Source organism: Phyllostomus discolor, chromosome Y, assembly GCF_004126475.2.
Source record: "Phyllostomus discolor isolate MPI-MPIP mPhyDis1 chromosome Y, mPhyDis1.pri.v3, whole genome shotgun sequence".
NCBI classification, from domain to species: domain Eukaryota; kingdom Metazoa; phylum Chordata; class Mammalia; order Chiroptera; family Phyllostomidae; genus Phyllostomus; species Phyllostomus discolor.
In genome coordinates this window covers 2,146,000-2,167,377 of record NC_050199.1, presented here as the reverse complement: position 1 = coordinate 2,167,377, position 21,378 = coordinate 2,146,000, and the positions used below count along the sequence as shown (strand labels likewise).

Sequence of the window (21,378 nt, the reverse complement as noted above, 5' to 3'; positions counted from 1 at the left end):
TTGTGCAGAGGACGGACATAACGCACCGGAAGGATCGCTTGAATCCAGTCCGATTTGCGCTCCCCACTGTTGCGACTTGTTACACATGTTTTCGACTCGTCTTGCCTTACGCCTTAGCTCCACACCCACCCACCAAGGAGGCGTTTTATCACAGCGTCCACCGTTAACACCCGCTCAGCCTCCCTGCCGTGGACAAAGGTGCTATCGTGTTGCTTCTCACGGGCAGGGAAGCGCGGGCCAGGTGAACCAGGACCTCAGCCGTCAGCACCGATATGGAGGCGCTTGCTGCCACTGAGCAACCTCACCGTGCGCTGCCTTCTCTTGCAGGGTTCTTGAGCACCGGCGACCAGGCGGCCAAAGGCAACTACGGGCTCCTGGACCAGATCCAGGCCCTGCGGTGGATCGAGGAGAACGTCGGGGCCTTCGGCGGTGACCCCAAGCGCGTCACCATCTTCGGCTCGGGCGCGGGGGCCTCCTGTGTCAGCCTGCTCACCCTGTCCCACTACTCAGAAGGTAACCCACCGGTCTCGCGTTTCCCCCCATGGCGGACGGCTGCTGGCCCCCGGGACCGGCTGAGCCCACGGCCCCAACGTGACATGCATCTGGGTTCCCTTCCTTGGGACCCCGCTTTCTTTCCATTTTTAAAAGCGGAGACAGAATTGAGCCCTGAGATGGGTTTCAGGCGTGCAACCTCACAGCACCTTACTTGCACATGTTGCAAAGGGATGATGGTGGGTCTAACTCACACCCGTCACCTCACGTTGCTGCAACACGTCTTCAAGGTGTACCCTCTCGGCAGCTTCCAAACAGGCCATACAGTAGTCTTAACTGCCGTGTTTCCTGGTGTACAGTGCGCACCTGCATTTCTGTGTGCATCACACGTGGGATTGTTATTACGCTCCTTATTTTCCCAATTCGGGCACAAGGTATGGATGCAGCAAAATGCGGTATTTTCATAACACACCTTTTTTTTTTTCTTAACCTAAATGTGCAGGTATTATCTGGGGCATCCAATACATGCAGCAAAATGAGTTCTTCCGGAAGGCTCACGAACCCTTTTCCTTTGGCCTTTTTACCCTTTATTCGCTCCACTTTAAGTGTTAACGTCTGATGTCCGCTTTTGGCGGAAGCCGTGCGACACAGAAAAAGCACGGACACGAGAGTCGTGGGCTCGTTGCCCTGGCGATGACCTCTTCTCCCGTAACGAGGCCGGCGGCCTCTCCTCTGTCCGTGGCTCGATTCCCGACCCTGCACCATGCAGAGGTGCATTCGGAGTCCACTGTGATTGAGCACGGGTCACTGTTCGGTCCGGGCTCCCCCAAGGTCCTTCCCTCTCGTCCGATGGTGACAGAGGGTGTAAGCACTTAGGAGATTTAGGAGATTTAGGAGAAGCATCAACGACGTAGAGAACACAGCCAGTAGTAACACAGAAGTAACTATGGATGAGGCCACGTGGGTCCTTACACTTATTTGGGGGGGTCGCTTTGTAAGTTATAGAAATCTCTAGCTACAATGGGGTGCACTTGAAACTGATATATTGTTGAATGTCAACGGGAGTGGGAAAAAATAAACATTTCACTTTAAATCAAAGACAGAGGTCAGCAGGGATTGGACAGAGCGTGCACCCTACCTCGGTGAACCGTTCACACCAAAAGCACACCTACAAGGCGAAAGGCATCATCTTTACTTTGAATAGTTCCCCCAGTATCTTCCCGTAAAGCACCTTCACGATTCCACACACACGCTGACCAGGGAAGGCCCCTCTGTGACATGTCAGGGGATCCCCGTTCTGCCCGCGAGTCCTGGACCCTCGCAGACCAGTCGCCCGGTCTTGCTGTGTCGTGGTGTCATTAGTAAGACAAAATGGATGGTCATTTTTTGGTCGAAAGGCTTGTAATGTGTGTTACACCTTGACCTCGAGGAAAGGGGAGTCATCAGACGAACACCCACGCCCTTCCCTGTTTCTCTGCGACTCAGAAGCTTGTCGGAACCCACTTTCGTAGGGACCAGACCCATGTCGGCCCAAACCGATGGGAGGGAGGGTGCTGGTTGCTTGAATGCACGGCCAGAAACTATGATGCTGTGCACTAGTGTCTTGCATGGCTCATCGGGGCAGAGGGCCCTTCCGGAAACAGCCCAGAGACAGAATCAAGAAGGACACACGCACCCGAAGGCTCGGTCTTAGGAATTCCACCCCCAGCGCTGTATTCTGTCGAATGCATGAGAGGCATTGACAGGCATGTTTCCCGTAGAATTATCAGGGCAGAGCATGACGAAAACAGGTGACAGGTGAAAAGAAAGCCAGGACAGTTATAAGGAACATAAGTGTTTACTCAAAGGAACGCTAGTTAGTTTTAATCATTGAGCCTCAGTGATATGATAGCCTGAGAAACGCCATGTAAAAAATATGGATATAATGGACACCCTTCCGCAAAGCCAACTAAGGAGGAAAAATAGCCCAAAAGAAGGATACTAACATATTCACGTAACTTGCATGTTACAGCGTGAATTATAGGCGATCTTTTTTCTTTATTCAATTTTTTCTCATTCTTCGGGGATTTCATTACTTCCCAGACAGACAGGTACACCCATACTTCTTCCTCAGACACGGCCAATAGGGCTGAGACAGAAAAATATCTATATATATATAACTTCCCGCAGTATTTTCCTCATTCTGATTGATTGATCCCATCAACGTCTTCCTAGGTCAAATATTGGCATCATTTATTTGAAGTGTTTTGGAGCATCCGTCTGTAGAATCCAACACACGAGTCAGTACCTGCTTGTTTCTGGCAATAATAAACACGGGGACACTGGCCCCAAATGACTTGGGTAATGTGTCAGGCAGAGCCGCCTCAACGGCAAGTCTCAAGGTTGTCCACACTGTACTCACTCCTCAAACTGCCCGAGACGTTTCAAGTTTCTCCCCAGACGGACGCTTTGAAAACAGGACACCATCAATGGGACGAGGATCTGGGCTGAACATGGATGCCCTTTAGAAATGAATCATCTTTTTTTTTTGTTTTTTTAAATCTCCATTTCCAGTGGGGTGTGCCAGCGAGGCTTTCGTTAGCCATCGTTAATTCGGGGACTGGGATTGTGACATGTTAGTACCCCCGGGAGGTTGAGGAGGCGGACGGAACCTCGTCTCTGAATGCAGCCTCTTCTGAGCCTAGTTTCCGTCGATTTTCTTTCCCTGGACTGAAGCCGTACCTGGTTTTCCCCACGAGACGGGGCAGCCTGGGGGACCCTCCTTCTGGCCCAGAGCGTATCTTCAGGGACTGGGGCACGCCCGTCCCTGACACAGACTTTGCCGAGATCCCAGTGGGGACAACAAGCAGATAGGACCCCAGATTGTGCATGGGTAGAGACAGTGTCTCTTTTTGTCCGTGGAGGTCAAGTGTCCACGTAGTTTTACATCCTTCAGCCCCGTTTGTGGTGGTGGTGGGGTGTGTGTGTGAGAGACAGAGAGAGAGAGAGAGAACACCCCGTAAATGCAACGCCCAGCAGGGAGGCGGGGCGGGGGGGAGGGGGAGAGCGGGTGGACTTGCATGAAAGAGATTCCACCCGGGCCCAATGCCGCCGGCCCGGACATTTCCCAGGCCCGGGCCTCAATCGCAGCCTTCTTCTTGTCCTTGGCGCGGCACAAGCCGCCCCTGTGTGTGCCGGCGTCTCATTTGCATGTCCCCCTCCCCCCCCGATTCTGCACCTGCAGGCCTGTTCCAGAAAGCCATCATCCAGAGCGGGACCGCTCTGTCCAGCTGGGCCGTGAACTACCAGCCGGCCAAGTACACCCGGATCTTGGCGGACAAGGTGGGCTGCAACATGCTGGACACCACGGACCTGGTGGAGTGCCTGCGGGGCAAGAGCCACAAGGAGCTCATCCAGCAGACCATCACGCCGGCCACCTACCACATCTCCTTCGGGCCCGTCATCGACGGGGACGTCATCCCCGACGACCCGCAGATCCTCATGGAGCAGGGTGAGTTCCTCAACTACGACATCATGCTGGGCGTCAACCAGGGCGAGGGCCTCAAGTTCGTGGACGGCATCGTGGACAACGAGGACGGCGTGACGCCCAACGACTTCGACTTCTCCGTGTCCAACTTCGTGGACAACCTGTACGGCTACCCCGAGGGCAAGGACACGCTGCGGGAGACCATCAAGTTCATGTACACGGACTGGGCGGACAAGGAGAACCCCGAGACGCGCCGCAAGACCCTGGTGGCCCTGTTCACCGACCACCAGTGGGTGGCCCCCGCCGTGGCCACCGCCGACCTGCACGCCCAGTACGGCTCCCCCACCTACTTCTACGCCTTCTACCACCACTGCCAGAGCGAGATGAAGCCCAGCTGGGCCGACTCGGCCCACGGCGACGAGGTGCCCTACGTCTTCGGCATCCCCATGATCGGCCCCACGGAGCTGTTCAGCTGCAACTTCTCCAAGAACGACGTGATGCTCAGCGCCGTGGTCATGACCTACTGGACGAACTTCGCCAAAACCGGGTAGGTTCTCCCCGTCTGGTCGTCCCCCCCGCTCCCGCCCCCTCCTCCCGGCTGTCTGGTTCCCCCGTACGGGTGTTCCCACGGCTGTAACGTGGAGGCATGCAGATGCTCACACAATGGTCGCCGCTCCCCAACTTCCACAGGGACCACGTTTGTTCTGCACCCCTGCGTTATTTCTGTCGAGACTCGTTTGTTTAATCCTTGCCTCGGCGTATGTTTATCGATTTCAGAGAGAGGGCGAGGGAGAGGGAAAGACAGAGAGGAAAACATGGATGGATAGGTTGCCTCCTGTACCTGCCCCCCCTGGGGATGGAACCTGCCACGTTTGCATGTGTCGTAGGATGATGCCCCAGCCTAGGGCACCGCCCGACCAGGGCGAGCCAGCTTTTTGATCCCAGTGCCAGCCGAGTCTGGAAAATTCTGTCCCCTCCCTGCCCCTGCAGGATGTAGACACGTTTGCCAGTTGAGAATCTGGCATAGCGAACGCTGACTGGAGGGTTTCAAATGGAAATACAACCTCGTTTGTGGGAAAAAAAAAATGGGAGCCACGTGGTAAACCTCCCAATTGTGCAACCATGGGAAGGAAATAGATCTTTTAATAACTATAGAGAGACACTGTGTGTGTGTGTGTGTGTGTGTGTGTGTGTATACATGGCATACCTCATTTTATGACCGTTGGCTTGATTGTCCAATGTTGCTTTTATTCATTTATTTTACAAGCGTAAGGTTAAGACCCTCCACCAGCAAAGGATGATGATTGGCTGAAGTATCAGATGATGGGGCACCATTGTTGAAGCAACAAGATCGTTTTCATGAATGCATGGGCATCGTTTTTCAGCGTAACGCTATTATTGCACATCCCAGACACAACAGCAGGGGTGCCCAACCAGTGCACCCCAGAATTTTTAACACAGGCAGCGCCCGACGATTCAGTCCGGGCACGGACCTCTTTTCCCTTAGATGGTCAAATAATTAAAAAAAAAAAAAAACACAATACAATAGCCATCTGGTGTGAGCAAATCAAAATTATACCTATATTTTTTTGTCAGGTCAGCGAAAGATATGTTCTTGAGTGTGCTGCAGCATTTTAGTGATGAGTGTAGGTGTGCCATGAAAAAGGTTCACCTGGCTGGTGTGGCTCAGTGGACTGAGCGCCAGCCTGCAAACCAAAGGGTCGCGGGTTCGAGTCCCAGTCAGGGCAGGTGCCTGGGTTGTGGGCCGGGTCCCCAGTAGGGGGCGTGAGAGAATGTAATAACCACGCACTGATGTTTCTCTCCTTCTCTTTCTCCTTTCCTTCTCCTCTGTCTAAAAAAAATAAGTAAAATCTTTTTTATTTTTTATTTTTTTAAATTTAATCTTTATTGTATTTTTTAAAAGATTTTATTTATTTATTTTTAGAGAGGGAAGGGAGGGAGAAAGACAGAGAGAGAGAAACATCCATGTGCAGTTGCTGGGGGTCATGGCCTGCAACCCAGGCATGTGCCCTGACTGGGAATCGAACCTGCGACGCTTTGGTTCGCAGCCCGCGCTCCATCCACTGAGCTATGCCAGCCAAGGGCTTAAGTGAAATCCTTTTTTAAAAAAGACCAAAAAAAAATCCAAATTAAGAAAAAGGCTCAAAATCACTGGACTCTACAACACAGTGTCAGCGTGACTTGTGTGTGTCCTGGGGAAGCCAGCTGTTGGACTCCCTCCCTTTAAGGCGATATTTGCTTTATGGCAGAGGCAGAGAACCCCGAGGGCCGGATTCCTAACGCTGTGTGGTTATGAAATGTGCTTTATATATATATATAGGAATATAGGTATAAACATTTATGCATATTCATTTCATAAGTAAATGCACATTTCGTATGTATGTGCATAGATGGAGATACGTCTTTGTGTGTATCTATAAATACATCTTTTTACAAAGCTCCTGGGATGAACAGATAGAAAACACCCAAGAGCTACACCTAACAACAGCCCCCGCCAATCCTCCGCGGAGCGCACGCTCTCAGCAGACAATGAGAGAAGAGACTGCCCAGCCCCCCGCCCCAAGTAGCCGCACCTACCCGGGCCTCTTCCTTTCCTCGTGTCCCGTCACCTAATTGTGGGAATTAATGAGGAGCCGTGCCGCCCCGCCTGCCCGGGCTTCCGTCATTAACCTTGAGCCTCTCCTGCTGAATTGAAAATGAAGACGCTCGCGGCTCCGAGGGGGCGAGCCAGATGGCCGGGTTGGCCTCCCACAGGGCTGCCCGGCTGCCCCCCACTGCACACAGCTCTAGAGAGGGGGGATTGTGGGGTGTTCGGAGGGTCTCGATGTTTAGGGCTTTTACAAGAGGTCCTCCTCTCCAGGGACCCCCCGGACTCCTGGCTGGCGGGAAGGGGCTTCCGGAGGCTTTGCCGTGTTAGCCCGAGGAGGGTGCATCTCCCACCCAGTGGGAAGTGTGGTGGCCCGGGTGCCCGCTCGGAATGGTCACATTTTAAATATTTGCAGTAAGAAAAGCTGCCCTGGGGGCAGCAGGGAAGGGAGGGGATGCCAGGAACATGGTTGCCTGGCCTGAGGCAGCTTTTTCTCCCACCAGGAGAGGACTGGAGTCAGGTCCATTGTGTTGTGGACACAGCAGTGGTGCTTTGGGTGCCTAGGGCTGTTGGCTGAAAGAAATCACCCAGTTGGACATGATAGAAGATGCCCAGAGGCCCTGGGGCGCAGGCTTTCTGTTCGTTTAAAAAGGAGAGGAAGAACCCCAGCTGGCGTGGCTCAGTGGATTGAGCACAGGCCTGCAAAACAAAGGGTAGCCGGTTCGATTCCCAGTCAGGGCACAGGCCTGGGTTGCGGGCCAGGTCCCCAGTAGGGGGCGCTCGAGAGGCAACCACACATCAGTGTTTCTCTCCCTTTTGGTCCCTCCTTTCCCCTCTCTAAAAATGAATAAATAAAATGTTTTTAAAAGATGAATAAAAGAGAAAGGGGAGTAATGAGTGAGTGGTGTGTTCACACCAAGTAGCTGCCTCCAGCGACCATTGAGCCAGGATGGAAAATGCCACAGCGTTCTGCCTTCGAATGCTTTTTCATGTCTTTTTTTAAAGATTTTATTTATTTATTTTTAGAGGGGGAAGGGAGGGAGAAAGAGAGAGAGAGGAACATCAATGCACGGTTGCTGGGGGCCATGGCCTGCAACCCAGGCATGTGCCCTGACTGGGAATCGAACCTGCGACACTTTGGTTTGCAGCCCGCACGCAATCCACTGAGCTACGCCAGCCAGGGCTCTTAACGTCTTAACTGTAGTTCCTACAACCCCTTGGCTTGGCAGTGGGGGTGTGCACCCCTCACTGGGGGCACAGGCAGGTCATGGACATACAACGTCACCTGGGATTAATCACAGCCCAAACATACCCAAGGGGTGATGCTTGTTACCTGATTGTGACATTTCTGGCTTCCTTAACGGTGACAAAGTATCAGGAACAGATGGGAAAGCATGAAGCCTGCATCTTGTAGAGTAGCTGCCCCCCTGACCCCGAGGTAGGGGTCTCCCCAAGGTGACAGGATAGAGAGGGCCGGCGGGCTCGGAAGTCCGCCGGAAGCATCCGGAGGCCGTGCAAGCCTGAGCTCCCGTTGCCCCTGGGGTCCGTGAGGAGCGGCGCCGAAATGACACTTATCATGTACACGTGCCGCGAGGGTTGTGCTTGTAATTAATTTGTAAGCCTGGTTGATGGGGCTCAGAGCATCCTTCAGGGGAGGCCCTCAGAGCTCCGTTCAACGTGCACAGCCACTTGCGACGTAAGTAAGTGAGAGCAGCCTTTCCCAGGCTGCTGGTTTCCCAGGAAACCGGGTGGGGCTGAGGGGCACCGGCTAGGGACTGAGGGGTTTGTGAGCAGATGACACAGGCTCCGGGGGTCGCTGCTAGCCAGTCACGGAGTTTCAACAGGGCCGTGGCCTCAGCAGCCAGCCCTGTGCAGAGAATTCCCTGGTCCCCGCGGGAGCTGCTTCAACAGTCCAGGTGTGGAGAAGGAGCCCCGAGGGTGCCAGGTGAGGAAGGGCTCAGGGTATAACCCACGTCTGGGCTCACGGTCCGATGTGAGAGGCTTAGCTCTCCCCTCCGGAACTACCACTGGTTCGCAGCCCGCACTCAGTCTGCTGAGTGACACCAGCCAGGGCAGCGACACGCTTATGATTTGATAATAAAAAAAGAGGCGTTATTTGTGCTGGACCCTGCATGTCGAGGTCCAGTATACATGACCCCTATTTTAGGTGTTCCAGTGTGTGGACTGGCAGAAAGGCATAATAACATTTATCCAGCGCTCACTCTGCACCAAACAGTGTTGGAGTGAACACTTCACCTTCATCCCTCAGCTTCCAGACCCAGGGTTCTCGACAGGCGAGGAATCCTGGAAGGTGCTCACGATTTCCCAGGTGTAAAAAGCTCAAGGGTCTGGAAATGACTGGGACAGCCTCGGATGGAGGCCGGGGGGAGCCCAAAGTCCCTTCCTTGGGCAGGCGTGGTGTTTGCTGGCCAAGTCTCCAAGGTGCGTGCCTCCCGATGTTCCGGAACATTTGCGGACCTCACGTCTCCCAGGAGAGCCTTCCGGTCCCCCTGGTGTCTGGCCCAGGGGCCCTCGGAGGGCAGGGAACTTCCTCAAAATGCACCCAGATGTGGGTTCCCTTCATTGCTGTTGCAGGTACTTGGGTGCACTGGAAACACAGTCAGAGTATTATGGAAATGCCGCAAGGCTGCCATCAGGAATTATTTTAAAAATACAGTGGGATAAAGAAGATGGGCTGCATTTTTACAGGGGAGTATGAGTCGGCCCATAGAAAGAGGGAAATCTCACCATTTGCGACAACATGGATGGATCTAGAGGGTCTTGTGCAGAAGAAAATAATTCAGAGACAAATACCCTATGATCTCACTTATGTGTAGAATGTGATATGCACATACTCGTGCACAAGGGAATATTACTCAGCCATGAAAAATGAAATCTTGCATTTTCGACAGCGTGGATGGATCTAGAGGGTGTTGTGCAGAGTGAAATAATTCAGACAGAGACATACCACATGATTTCACTTATGTGTAGACTGTGATACACACACACACACACACACACACACACGGGAATATTACTCAGCCATGAAAGATGAAATCTTTCCATTTTTGACAGCATGGATGGATCTAGAGGGTATTGTGGTCAGTGAAATAATTCAGACAGAGACAAATACCCTATGATCTTGCTTATGTGTAGAGTGTGATACACACATACACGGGACTATTACTCAGCCATGAAAAATAAAATCTTGCATTTTCGACAGCGTGGATGGATCTAGAGGGTGTTGTGCAGAGTGAAATAATTCAGAGACAAATATCCTATGATCTCACTTATGTATAGACTGTGATATATGTGTACACACACACACACACACACACACACACACACACACACACAAAGGGAATATTACTCAGCCATGAAAAAGGAAATCTTGCATTTGCAACAGTGTGGATGGGTCTAGAGGGTGTTGTGCAGAGTGAAATAATTCAGACACACAAATACCACATGATCTCACTTATGTGTAGACTGTGATATATACACACACACACACACACACTCACACACACAAGGGAATATTACTCAGCCATGAAAAGTGAAATCTCACCATTTTGGACAGCGTGGGTGGATCTACAGGGTGTTGTGCAGAGTAAAATAATTCAGACAGAGACAAATACGATATGATGTCACTTATGTGTAGACTGTGATATATATACACACACACACTCTTACACACAAGGGAATATTACTCAGCCGTGAAAAATAAAATCTTGCATTTTTGACAGTGTGGATGGATCTAGAGGGTGTTGTGCTCAGTGAAATAATTCAGACAGAGACAAATGCCATATTATCTCACTTATGTATAGAGTGTAACTGATATATACACACACACTGTGTCTCTCATGCACAAGGGAATATTACTCAGCCGTGAAAAATGAAATCTTGCATTTTCGACAGTGTGGATGGATCTAGAGGGTATTGTGCAGAGTGAAATAATTCAGACGAAGACAAACACGATATGACCTCACTTACGTGTAGACTGTGATACACACACTCTCTCTCACAGACAAGGGAATATTACTCAGCCATCAAAAATGAAATCTTACCATTTTCAACAGCATGCATGGGTCTAGAGGGTGTTATGCAGAGTGAAATAATTCAGAGACAAATACCCTATGGTCTCACTTATGTGTAGATTGTGATGCGCACACACACACACACACACACACACACACACGGGAATATTACTCAGCCATGAAAAGTGAAATCTCACCATTTTCGACGGCGTGGCTGGACCTAGCGGCGATTGTGCTGAGTGAGCAAGTCTGGCCGAGATAGACGAGTACCGTATAATTTCAGTGATGTGAGGAATCGAAAGAACAAAATAAATGGAGAAATAAAACAAACAAAAAAATAGGACCGGTGTGGGAACTGTAAGGCAAAGACAAAGTGGCTCAGAGTCATGCAGAAAGCGTCCGTGGCTCCTTCAGTGTTTGCCTGCACGGATAAACACCTCCGATGAACGGACGGTGATTTCCCGTGTGACTTGGTCAGAACACCTCCGTGTGCCCGGTGGGAGAATGTGACCTCCTTTTTGCTTTGTCCCCCCCCTCTTCCCCCAGGGACCCCAACCAGCCCGTGCCGCAGGACACCAAGTTCATCCACACCAAACCCAACCGCTTCGAGGAGGTGGCCTGGTCCAAGTACAACCCCAAGGACCAGCTCTACCTGCACATCGGCCTCAAGCCGCGCGTGCGCGACCACTACCGCGCCACCAAGGTGGCCTTCTGGCTGGAGCTGGTGCCCCACCTGCACAACCTCAACGAGATCTTCCAGTACGTCTCCACCACCACCAAGGTGCCCCCGCCCGACCTGACGTCCTTCCCCTACGGCACGCGGCGCTCCCCCGCCAAGATCTGGCCCACCACCAAGCGCCCCGCCATCACGCCTGCCAACCACCCGAAGCACTCCAAGGACCCGCACAAGACGGGGCCCGAGGACACCACGGTCCTCATCGAGACCAAGCGGGACTACTCCACCGAGCTGAGCGTCACCATCGCCGTGGGCGCCTCGCTGCTGTTCCTCAACATCCTGGCCTTCGCCGCCCTCTACTACAAGAAGGACAAGCGGCGCCACGAGACGCACCGGCGCCCCAGCCCGCAGCGCAACACCACCAACGACATCGCGCACATCCAGAACGAGGAGATCATGTCGCTGCAGATGAAGCAGCTGGAGCATGACCACGAGTGCGAGTCGCTGCAGGCGCACGACACGCTGCGCCTCACCTGCCCGCCCGACTACACGCTCACGCTGCGCCGCTCCCCGGACGACATCCCGCTCATGACGCCCAACACCATCACCATGATCCCCAACACACTGACGGGCATGCAGCCGCTGCACACCTTCAACACCTTCAGCGGCGGGCAGAACAGTACAAATTTGCCGCACGGGCACTCCACCACCCGAGTATAGCTTTGCCGGCCCCGCCCCGCCCCTGCCCAGCCCCTCACCCCACCCCTTCCTGCGCGCCTCCGCCAGCTGCACGCGCATTTGGGGGAGCAGAGACGCGGAGAGGCCACGCCTCCACCCCAGGAATGTTCTCCACCCCGCCCACTCGCCCGCGGAGGACCACGCCCACCAAGCCCACGGCGAGAGGGCAGCGCATCCTGCCGTCCGTGCGGGCGCACCCCCTTGGCACGGGATCCACTTCTGACCCTGCGAAATGTGAAGCGGAGACGCCGCGAGCGCGAACCCTGCGCTCCGATGGCCACCGCTGCCGCCCGCGAACCTTTCGGGACCAGGCCCCGCGCCTGTGCGGACCCTGGGTCCTCTCCAACCAACCTCACCACCCGAGCTGACTGCTCTGGGACTCAGCCAGGGGCGCTCCATGGTGGTGGTTTGTTTGTTTTTTTTTAAATTGCAATTTCAAAATAATAATAATTAATAATAAAGTTCTTTATGTGCCATAGGACAGGTGGCTGTCGTGAAGGGAAGAAAGACTCTTATCTATGGGCGTTTACCCAGCAAACGGCTCTAGCCCAAGGAGGGAGAGAGAGAGACCTAAGATTTTATTCTTCAAAGAGAACCGCTGACTGCAGACCCGGACGCAGACCTGTGTGGGCAGAGGGATGCCTGGCCAGCCTGGACTCTCTTTAAGAAACTTGGTCACCCTAAAAGGAACGTGTATATAGCTGTTGAGTGGAAACACACGGACACTCCCCCCCACTCCTCCCCGCCCCGCCCCCCCCCCCCGAGAAAACACCACGACAAAACAAAACAGGCTTTTATCGGTGTTTTTAGTTTGGAAGAGCTCTTAGCAAGATTGTACTACTCTCATTGTGGTCTGTATGTATATAAATACCTATATATACACACATTAGTCACATCACCTCTGTTTCCTGCAGGCGGTAGGAGGCACGTCTTCTGAATTCCTTGTGAGGAGGAGGAGGAGGAAAAAAAAAAAACGGTTTTGTCTTGCGTTTTCCGTGTAGCAGGGGGCGGCGTCCGTGTCCCCCGGGGACACCTCCCCCTTCCCGGGATGTACCAGTGCATGTGACAGCAACCTTAGGAGACTGTTGTCTTGGGGAACGTTTATTTTCTTGCGTGTGCGTGCGCGTGTGTGAGAGAGAGAGAGAGGCGTTCATGAAGTCGTCACACAAAGACGCTCTGCGTGGAGTCTGTGGAAGGCCCGGGGACCCAAGAGACACGCACAGGCGGACCCCCATCAGCCCCCCTCCCCCCAAAAAAAAGAGAGAGAAAGAGAGAGAGATTTCAGTGCTGTCATTCTGGCTCTTGGAGTGCGTTAGGCAAGCGGTGCTTCCCGGCGCAGGGCCCTGCCAGGAAGGAGAGAAAGCAGGCCTTTGGTGAGGCGCGCGCTGCGGAATCAGTGCGCCTCTGTTCTCCATCCGCGGCAGCTGCACCAAGGGCCGTGCGAGGCTTGGGGGTCCCTAGCTCAGCGCTCCGCCCCCCGTGGCAGGAGAGCTCCCGCCTTCCCTTCTCTGTGGAAGCGCAGCGTCCCTCGTGTTATCAGCGAGTAGGGTTTTGGTTGCTTTGCTGTTTTCGTCTCCCAACATGGCTTTGGGCACATTTGTGTATCCGTCCGTGGTCACGACAGAGAGAAAAGCGCACCCCGAGAGGGAGGCGGAACCCCAGCAGCGCTTGGCGTGGGTTGTCCAGGAAGTTGGGGGGCGGGCTTCCCTGTGGAGGTCATTCGCCCGTTTAGAGTGGACAAACAGGGGGGCCAGAGCCCCCGCCCCACAACATGTGGTCATTTTCTCGTTGTCCGTTTCATCTTCCGTGAAGACTATGTTGACTGTCATAAAGGGAGGGGGGTGGAGGGGGGTGAACACACAGGGGCCAGTTTCCATGGTTACGTTTCGTCTCGCAGAAATCATTGCAACCCCGGGAAAGAGTAGCCAAAGATAATTGCAGGGGGCGTCCCGTGAAAACCAAGTCTTCGGTGGCGTGGCGAAGGCGGGTGGGTCCCCCCAAACACAGCCCCACTTTCTCCGGATACCAGGCAACAGTGGTAGCTGTTGAAACCAGAGCGCCCCAGAAAGAAAGCCCTCCAGGGAAGACACTTCTCAGAAAGGGTGGACGGTCGTGTCTCTCTTGGTTGAAATTGGGGGAGGAGTCTCACCCCCCGTCCCTCACCCCCCCCCCCACCCCATCAGGACGCGGGGAAGTGGGACCCCTCTCTGGCCGCGGGAGGAGAGGCTGCGCGTCCCCGGTGCGCGAACTTCATGCACCAGCGAGCGCCACGCCGTCCCTCGGGCTCTGGATGCGCCCGCAGACGCACGCTCCATCACAGCGCAGGGGAGGGGCGCGCGCGTCGCTGTGGGTCCGTCTGTGACGCGAGTCCCGGTATGTGTTTGTAGTCCTTCCCGTCGTCTTCAGCTAGCAATATGCCCAGTACTGTATCAGGCTTGTCCCATGTGGGTAAGGGGCGGGGGGGAAAAAAAAAGAGTTCTTGTTTAAGTGAATAAACTACTTTAGCTTTTACAGAGGATTATGATCCAGAGCAATTTAATACGCCTTCAACGAGACCGTATTTCTACGTGGGAAGGAGTTCTAGAATCTTCATAGAGTTCTATGAGAATAAAATATCCTTGCTGTCTATTAAAAAAAAAAAACTGAAAAAAGAGGAAAATGAGAAAAAAAAATGCGTAAAAAAAATTTTTTTTTTCCTTTCCTAGGCTTTTTTTTCTTCTCGCCCTTCACAGGCACGCAGGGTTTAATGGTTTCTTGGGGTTATTCTTTCGCGATTCTGTTTTTGATTTTTGCCTTAAGTAATGATAGAACATATATATATATGGCTGGACACATATGTATAAACTTTTCAGCAAGCATTTTTAATAATAAAATATCACAGTATTTTCTAACGCTCTGTGCACGTCATTGCGCGGCCCGTCGTCCTGTAGGCGGTGGATGGGTTGGTTCTTTCCCGCGCGCCCTTGTCCCGTGCCCAGGTAAGTGCTGCGGCCGAGTTCCATTCTACAGGGAAGACTCCGCTGTCGCCGCTTAGGGGTCGGTTTCCTGCCGCTCGGAGCCCACTGTCTATCCAGGCTGTGGTTGGGTCCCTTCCTCGGCCCTGACCTTGGAGACACAAGCTCTTGGGTGGAGGGACCCCTTGGGTGACATGTTGGGACAGCCCAACACGGCGCACCGGGCACGCGGCCGTCCCGAATGTCTCTGGGTTTTCGGTTGTGGGCGATGCCAGGGGGCCCTTTCGAGCACAGGACGTTCTTTGGAGGAAATCTCCCAGGGACGGCCAAAAAGTCCTACTGTGTGCAATCCGAGAGTCCGAAAAGCAAGCGCTGTGGTACCCGTGACGGCTCATCTGTCACGTGCTCACCGCACATGTGGCCACACCGTCTGTCTTATTTCACCTTCACTGTCTCCCTCAGGGGCAGCACCTGTGTTCACGTGTCAACAAAAGAAGTTGGGGATCGGAAACTTTTTGAGTAGTTGGGATTCTCACCAGCGGGGGACGTTGAGTCCGCCTCAGTGGTTGCCGGCGGTCCTTGATGGGTCTCAATCCAGGATGGCTGGGGATGACCTTCCTCCGAGGTCACCTACAGTTACAGTTGACCCTTGAACACGGGCAGGGGTTAGGGGCACAGGAAAACACCCCCTTCTCCCGGTCGAATACTCACATACAATGTCGGACTCCCCCCAGACTTCGCCTCCTGTGCCCAGGCATACTCGCCAATCCCAGACACAGCGATGGCGTGTGTGTTGCGTGTATTATGTAGAATGTCCTGAAAGTAAGCTAGACAAAAGAAAAGTTATTTAAAAATCATAAGGAGGAGAAAATGTATTTGCAGTGCTGCCCTGTATGGATTAATACTCGACGTTTACATCAGCTGTTTGTAAGGACCATTGCCGGTCTGTGCCTACACCAGTGTTGTCTTATACGATGTAAAAGTCTGTACGTTTTATGCGTATTGCTAACCCTAGATGTGAGAAATGAGCAGGGAAAGGGAGACTCCTATTTGTTTACACAGAACTGCAATACGACTGCTTGGTGGGTGTCTACTGGAATCAATAGGATTGCTTCGTGGTACTCAGGGGATCTCGAGAAGTCTTCCGGTAGCCTTCTAAAACTGCATTGCTGGCCTTGGCTGGGCAGCTCCCTCGGTTGGCCTGCCATCCTGTGCGCCAGAAAGTTGTGGGTTCAATCCCCACCAGGGCCCATGCCTAGATTATGGGTTCCGTCCCCCGTTGGGGTGCACAGAGGAGACAGCAGATGATGTTTCTCTCACTGATGTTCCTCTCTCCCTCTCTCTCTCTCCTTCTCTCTCTCTCTCCCTCCCTCTCTCTCTCTCCCTCTCTCTCTCCCCCTCTCCCTCTCTCTCTCTCCCTCCCTCCCTCCCTCTCTCTCTCTCTCCTTCCCTCCCTCCCTCTCTCTCTCCTTCCCTCCCTCCCTCTCTCTCTCTCTCTCTCTCTCTCTGTCTCTCCAGTCAATAAGCATATCCTTGGGTGAGGACTTAAAAAAATCCATCCATATAAGTGGACCCGTGAACTTCAAGTCCTTGTTCAAGGGTTGAGTGTATTTTATTTTATCTTTTTAAATATTTCATTTATTTATTTTTAGAGAAGGGGAAAGGAAGGCAGACAGAGAGGGAGAGAAACATCCATGTGTGGTTGCCTCCCGTGCCCCACCCCCGCCCCACTGGGGACCTGGTCTGCAACCCAGGCACGTGCCCTGACTGGGAATCGAACCACCCTTTGGTTCGCAGGTTGGTGGTCCATCCACTGAGCCACACCAGCCAGAGCTCCACTGTGTTTTATACATGGCTGGACCCACTGCATGTTAGGCATGAATTTCCAAACTGGTTAGTGGAAGTCAGAGGGCCAGGCTGTTTTTCCTTTTTTTAGAAGATCTTTCAAATAAATGAACTCACCACGTCATGTTTTATGAGACACGAGATTAGGGAAAAAAATGTGGTTCTGCCAAGGAAGTAAAAGCAGACTCATAAAAACTGCTTTACAACCCATTCTCCCCAGAAAGTGACTATGAGCACAAATACTTAGAAACCCTACAAACAGTTTTCTTGAAGCAAAGACTTCAGGGGAAATAGCGGAGGCACCCTGCTATCTCCCATTTGCTCAAAGAGGAAGCAAAGCTCATTGAAAGGAACAGGTGGCATATCCCCCAGGGAGGTGAGTGTGACCTTCAGGTGCCTTCCTGAGGTCATCTCACAGGAGTGGGTGGGCCGTTCCAGACACGGAGAGGAATGACCGGGGAGGGCGCTGGGGAAAGCGTTTCCATGAAAGTTCTGATCTCCAAATGCAGGACCTTGGGCTCGAGTCTCTCCCTGGGTGTTGGAAGGGGATCGTCAGACATATTTCTGACACCTTAATCCACGACCCCAGCAATGCCCCGTGTAATGGGGACGAGCAGGTGGGGCCCAGGTTCCAATATGGGGAGCCTGATTGTGCCCCAGTGGTGAGATCCATCCAAGTTCCCTTTGTGAGCCTTACTCCCCGAGACATTTCTCGCCACAGGGATCCGTTATTTATACACATAGCTTTCACACCAGTATCTGTAGGCTGTTGATGTTATTGGGCTTTAGCTATCCATAAGGCGTTGTTAGCTCTTATTTTTAGGTTATTTATGTGCTTTTTTTGGTATGGTATAGGTAATGTTAAAAATAATTTTTTTTTCAAATTATCATGAGCAAAAATCCATGACACTTTATGGGGACATGCATTACATACAAAGAAACTTAAAACAAGTGCTTATCATTTTTTTTAAGTATTGATGGAGTCAGCCATTTAAGCTGCCATTCCTCGTTCTGAGTTTTAGAACTTTCTAACGGTAATCCAGATGCATCGCTCTACATAGTGACGCATCAAGACGTTTGATCTTGAGACCAGCCTCCCTGCGTAGATCCTTCCCCTGTACCGACGAGGAAACCGAGGTACGGAAGGGTCACTGCATCGCCCCACCCGGCAGGGTCAAGCATTAAAATAGGCTTTGCAACCAGAGAGCTCAGGCTCTGGAAAGCATATCAGTGAATCCCTAACAGACCCGGTTAGGACACATGCGGGTGACGCCTGTGGAGATTCTGCAAGGTACAAAGGAAGATAAAAAATCTTCCTCTCTCTCTACCTGAGAAAAATGATAGCTTCCACACACACGCACGCACCGAAACCGATTAGATCCAGGGTGCGTGTAGAATGATGTTTCTAAAGAAAATCTCTTTTAACTATCGTTGTATGGACACTATCAGGTTCCTTTTTGCATCAGTAAACGCTGGCGTCTCCCTTTTGCCGAAACGAGATCCTGAAACGCTGCGGGGCCCGCGCCAGGCCTGAATCTTTGTACACGAGGGCTGGTTGGAAGAAAGAAGGAGCGACTGCCCGAGGAGCGCTGTCCATAGTTTACAAGGTAGGGGGCCAACATGTGCTGCAGCTCGAGAGTTGCCAGGCGGGTCCTGAAGCCAGCCTGCGGAAGGTGGCGCTTGTGAATGAAAGGAAAGAGGCACCTGCTCACAGCTGGAGACCCGCGCACTGGCCCTGCACACGCGTGGAATCCTGTGTGGCCACCACAAGGGTTCGCAAGAAGCCCATTTCCCAAGACGTGTGGCAATATCGAGAAGCTTCATTTTCTCATCTGGCTGCATGTGGCTCTTAAGAAGCTCCTTTGACTGTCCTCACATCTCGGGGACGCTGTCTAGACCGTGGCGAGACGGAGTCCCACGTTTTTTTGTGCGGAAACACGTTGGCTTTAATGCTGTTATGTAGGAAGATTAATTCTGCCTTTGATACCTACCATGCACTTCTAGGTGGTGTTTTTTGTTCTTTCCTGCCCCCATTGGGCTCTGACATTTCTACGAGCTGGCCCGGCCCTAGGAAAAATTCATCGGACAGCCGCTCCCCTTGGACATCCGGGAGCCACAGTTTTTATTGTGGAGCTAATGCTACTCATCGCACAAGCGTTAACTCGGTTCCAAATTCTTTTGCAGCCAGACTGTGCCCCAGCAGAAACGAGGCCCAGACAGGGGTTTTGAGATGCGTGTCTCATGTCCTGCGGAGGGTTGTGGCTTTGTATTTTGAGTTCATTATTGGGGTGACCAGGGAAAATGACACCGTCCCTCACAGCTGCAAAAAGGTTGCGGGCATCGGATGATGGTTGTGTGTGTTAGAAAACCCACCAACTTTTGCTGCTCTCTCTCTGTCTCTCCCTGTGTGAACGGTCCCTGAAATTTAATGGGGCTGTCACCACACTGCTGTCCGTGTCCATGGGCCGGGCACACATGCTGTTTGGCTACTCCCTTCCCCTTCTTCCATCCAACCCTCCCCACTGCACTCCCCCCGCCCCAACAGCTGTCACTCTGCTCTGTGTATCCATGCCTCTGTTTCTACTCTGTCGGCTGCTTCTGTTCATTAGATGCCACGTGGTATTTGTCTCTGTCTGTCTGGCTTATTTCACCCGGCATGATGTTCTCCAGGTCCATCTGTGCTGTCACGAAGGGCGAGGTTTCCTTCTTTTTTACCACCGTGTCCCTGGCAGTATTGGAAGATAGCAATTACCATCACTCTGGCTGACTTCTAGGGACTCAGCGTAACAACCCGGCGACAATTTTCTTTCCGTGTCCTCTTCACTTATCTAGCCGCTGTGTAGCTAGCACAGCGGGTCCTGTGGGGACACAGAGAAGCAGACCGGGGATTTGTTCACGCCCCCGAGGAGGAAAGGGACCCCTCAGGGGTTGTGCAGACACACGCAGAGGGAACAAAAAAATCCAAGGAAGTTTAGAAAGCAACACCGAACTATGTTAGAGGACAACGTGAAACAAAGAGGAAGACGTGTTTAGTACTCAGGGGGGCATGTCTCAGACATGACAGGTCTGATCTTAAAGGAAGCAGGAGATGTGAGGGACAAAGGGGAACCTCTCAAACTCCATCCCCTCGATGATACGCTGCAGTAGGACATGGCGACTCTAGGGAGGTCCTGGCGGGTATAAACAGAAGGCATGACATTGAGAAATACGTGGCTTTGGCAATCGTGCAAGACTTTTGTGGAATGAACAGTCATCGCAAATATTGTATTGGAAGTATACCAGCTATAACACATAATAAACACAAATACAATATGTAGCATCATCGGCTGGCTATAGTATATAATATGTGTATATACTATACATTATCATATGGTATGTGTGTGACGTATTCTATATATTACATAACACACCATACTGGCTATAGTGTGTTTTATGTTACTGATAATACGTTTGACAACCACATGTACACAATTTAGTATCTAAGATGGCTGTATGTTTATGTATGTCACGGACATACATAAATGGTCACGGACAATATAGTACATAGCATGCTGTGTATTGCATACAGATGGTATACACACACACACATACATATACACACACATACTCATAACTAAGGTTGCTGGAAACGACCCACACGGCGTATCAGCTCTTCTTGCAGACAGAAGCATTGCACCCTTGTTAACACATGCTCTTTTCTGTGTGTGAGCACGGATCTTTGATTTCCTTGGACTCTTTGATCTTCAGATCAAGCACGAACTGTCCGTTCCTTTTCTCGTCACTTCAAGCTACGCTAATAAGAGCAAACACGCTCCCCAGGACGTGTGGTTGGTCTGCTCAGAGGAGCACCGTGCTCACACGCGCGGGCTGCAGGGCGCCATTACCCCCCCGCCCCCCGTCCAGGATGGAGCAGGGGCCCGTCAAACATCAGGGGACGCCCCCAGGTGGCAAACCCCTCCTTCCCACGTCACTGTCCCAGCAAGATCAGAGCCGTTCACCGCACATGGAGAAAGGGGGGACCGCCCAATGGCACCCAGGTTTTTATTGTGCCGTGGAGGACAACCAAAGGCCACGTTCTGCTTCCTCTTTCAGAACAGTTTTACAGGCAAAGGATGGAGACGCACACCATTTGTATGTCTAACGATATCCGTGTTTGTGGCGTGTGCACAGCCCACGCTGTGTTGGCCATTACAGAGTACATTGTGTGTGTCTCGTGTGTATAAGTATGCACGTGTAAGTCAATGTGTGTTACAGTTTTATGAACACCAGTGGCACAAATGTCACCACCTCTGTGTGCTTTCTACGCCACGAACAGTTCTTTCCGTGCAGTCGACCAGGGTCCTTGCGGAAGGGTCGTTAAAGCCCAACTAGGCAGCGATGCTCGCCCACACACGTCCTCCCTCATTAGCAGACGATCTTTGGTGAGACGCCAGGGAACGTGGTTTAGAAGCAGGCTGATTTCAATTGCCAGCTCCCACACTTAATTAGCGGGGTAACCTTGTGTACACGACTTACATTCCTCATTTCTCCCCTCATTTGCTTTTAGGATCACAGTATAAATAATG

At 52.2% G+C, this 21,378-nt stretch overlaps 1 protein-coding gene across 1 annotated transcript; it reads left to right on the top strand.

The window, feature by feature from the left end:
- The first annotated feature begins 272 nt into the window (after positions 1–272).
- NLGN4X (neuroligin 4 X-linked) lies at positions 273–14,916 on the top strand. The gene is made up of 3 exons (XM_028503702.2): positions 273–513; positions 3,716–4,505; positions 11,147–14,916. Exons 1-3 carry the CDS (start codon positions 273–275, stop codon positions 11,994–11,996), a joined length of 1,881 nt encoding a protein of 626 aa, XP_028359503.2. The 3' UTR covers positions 11,997–14,916.
- Positions 14,917–21,378: the final 6,462 nt, after the last annotated feature.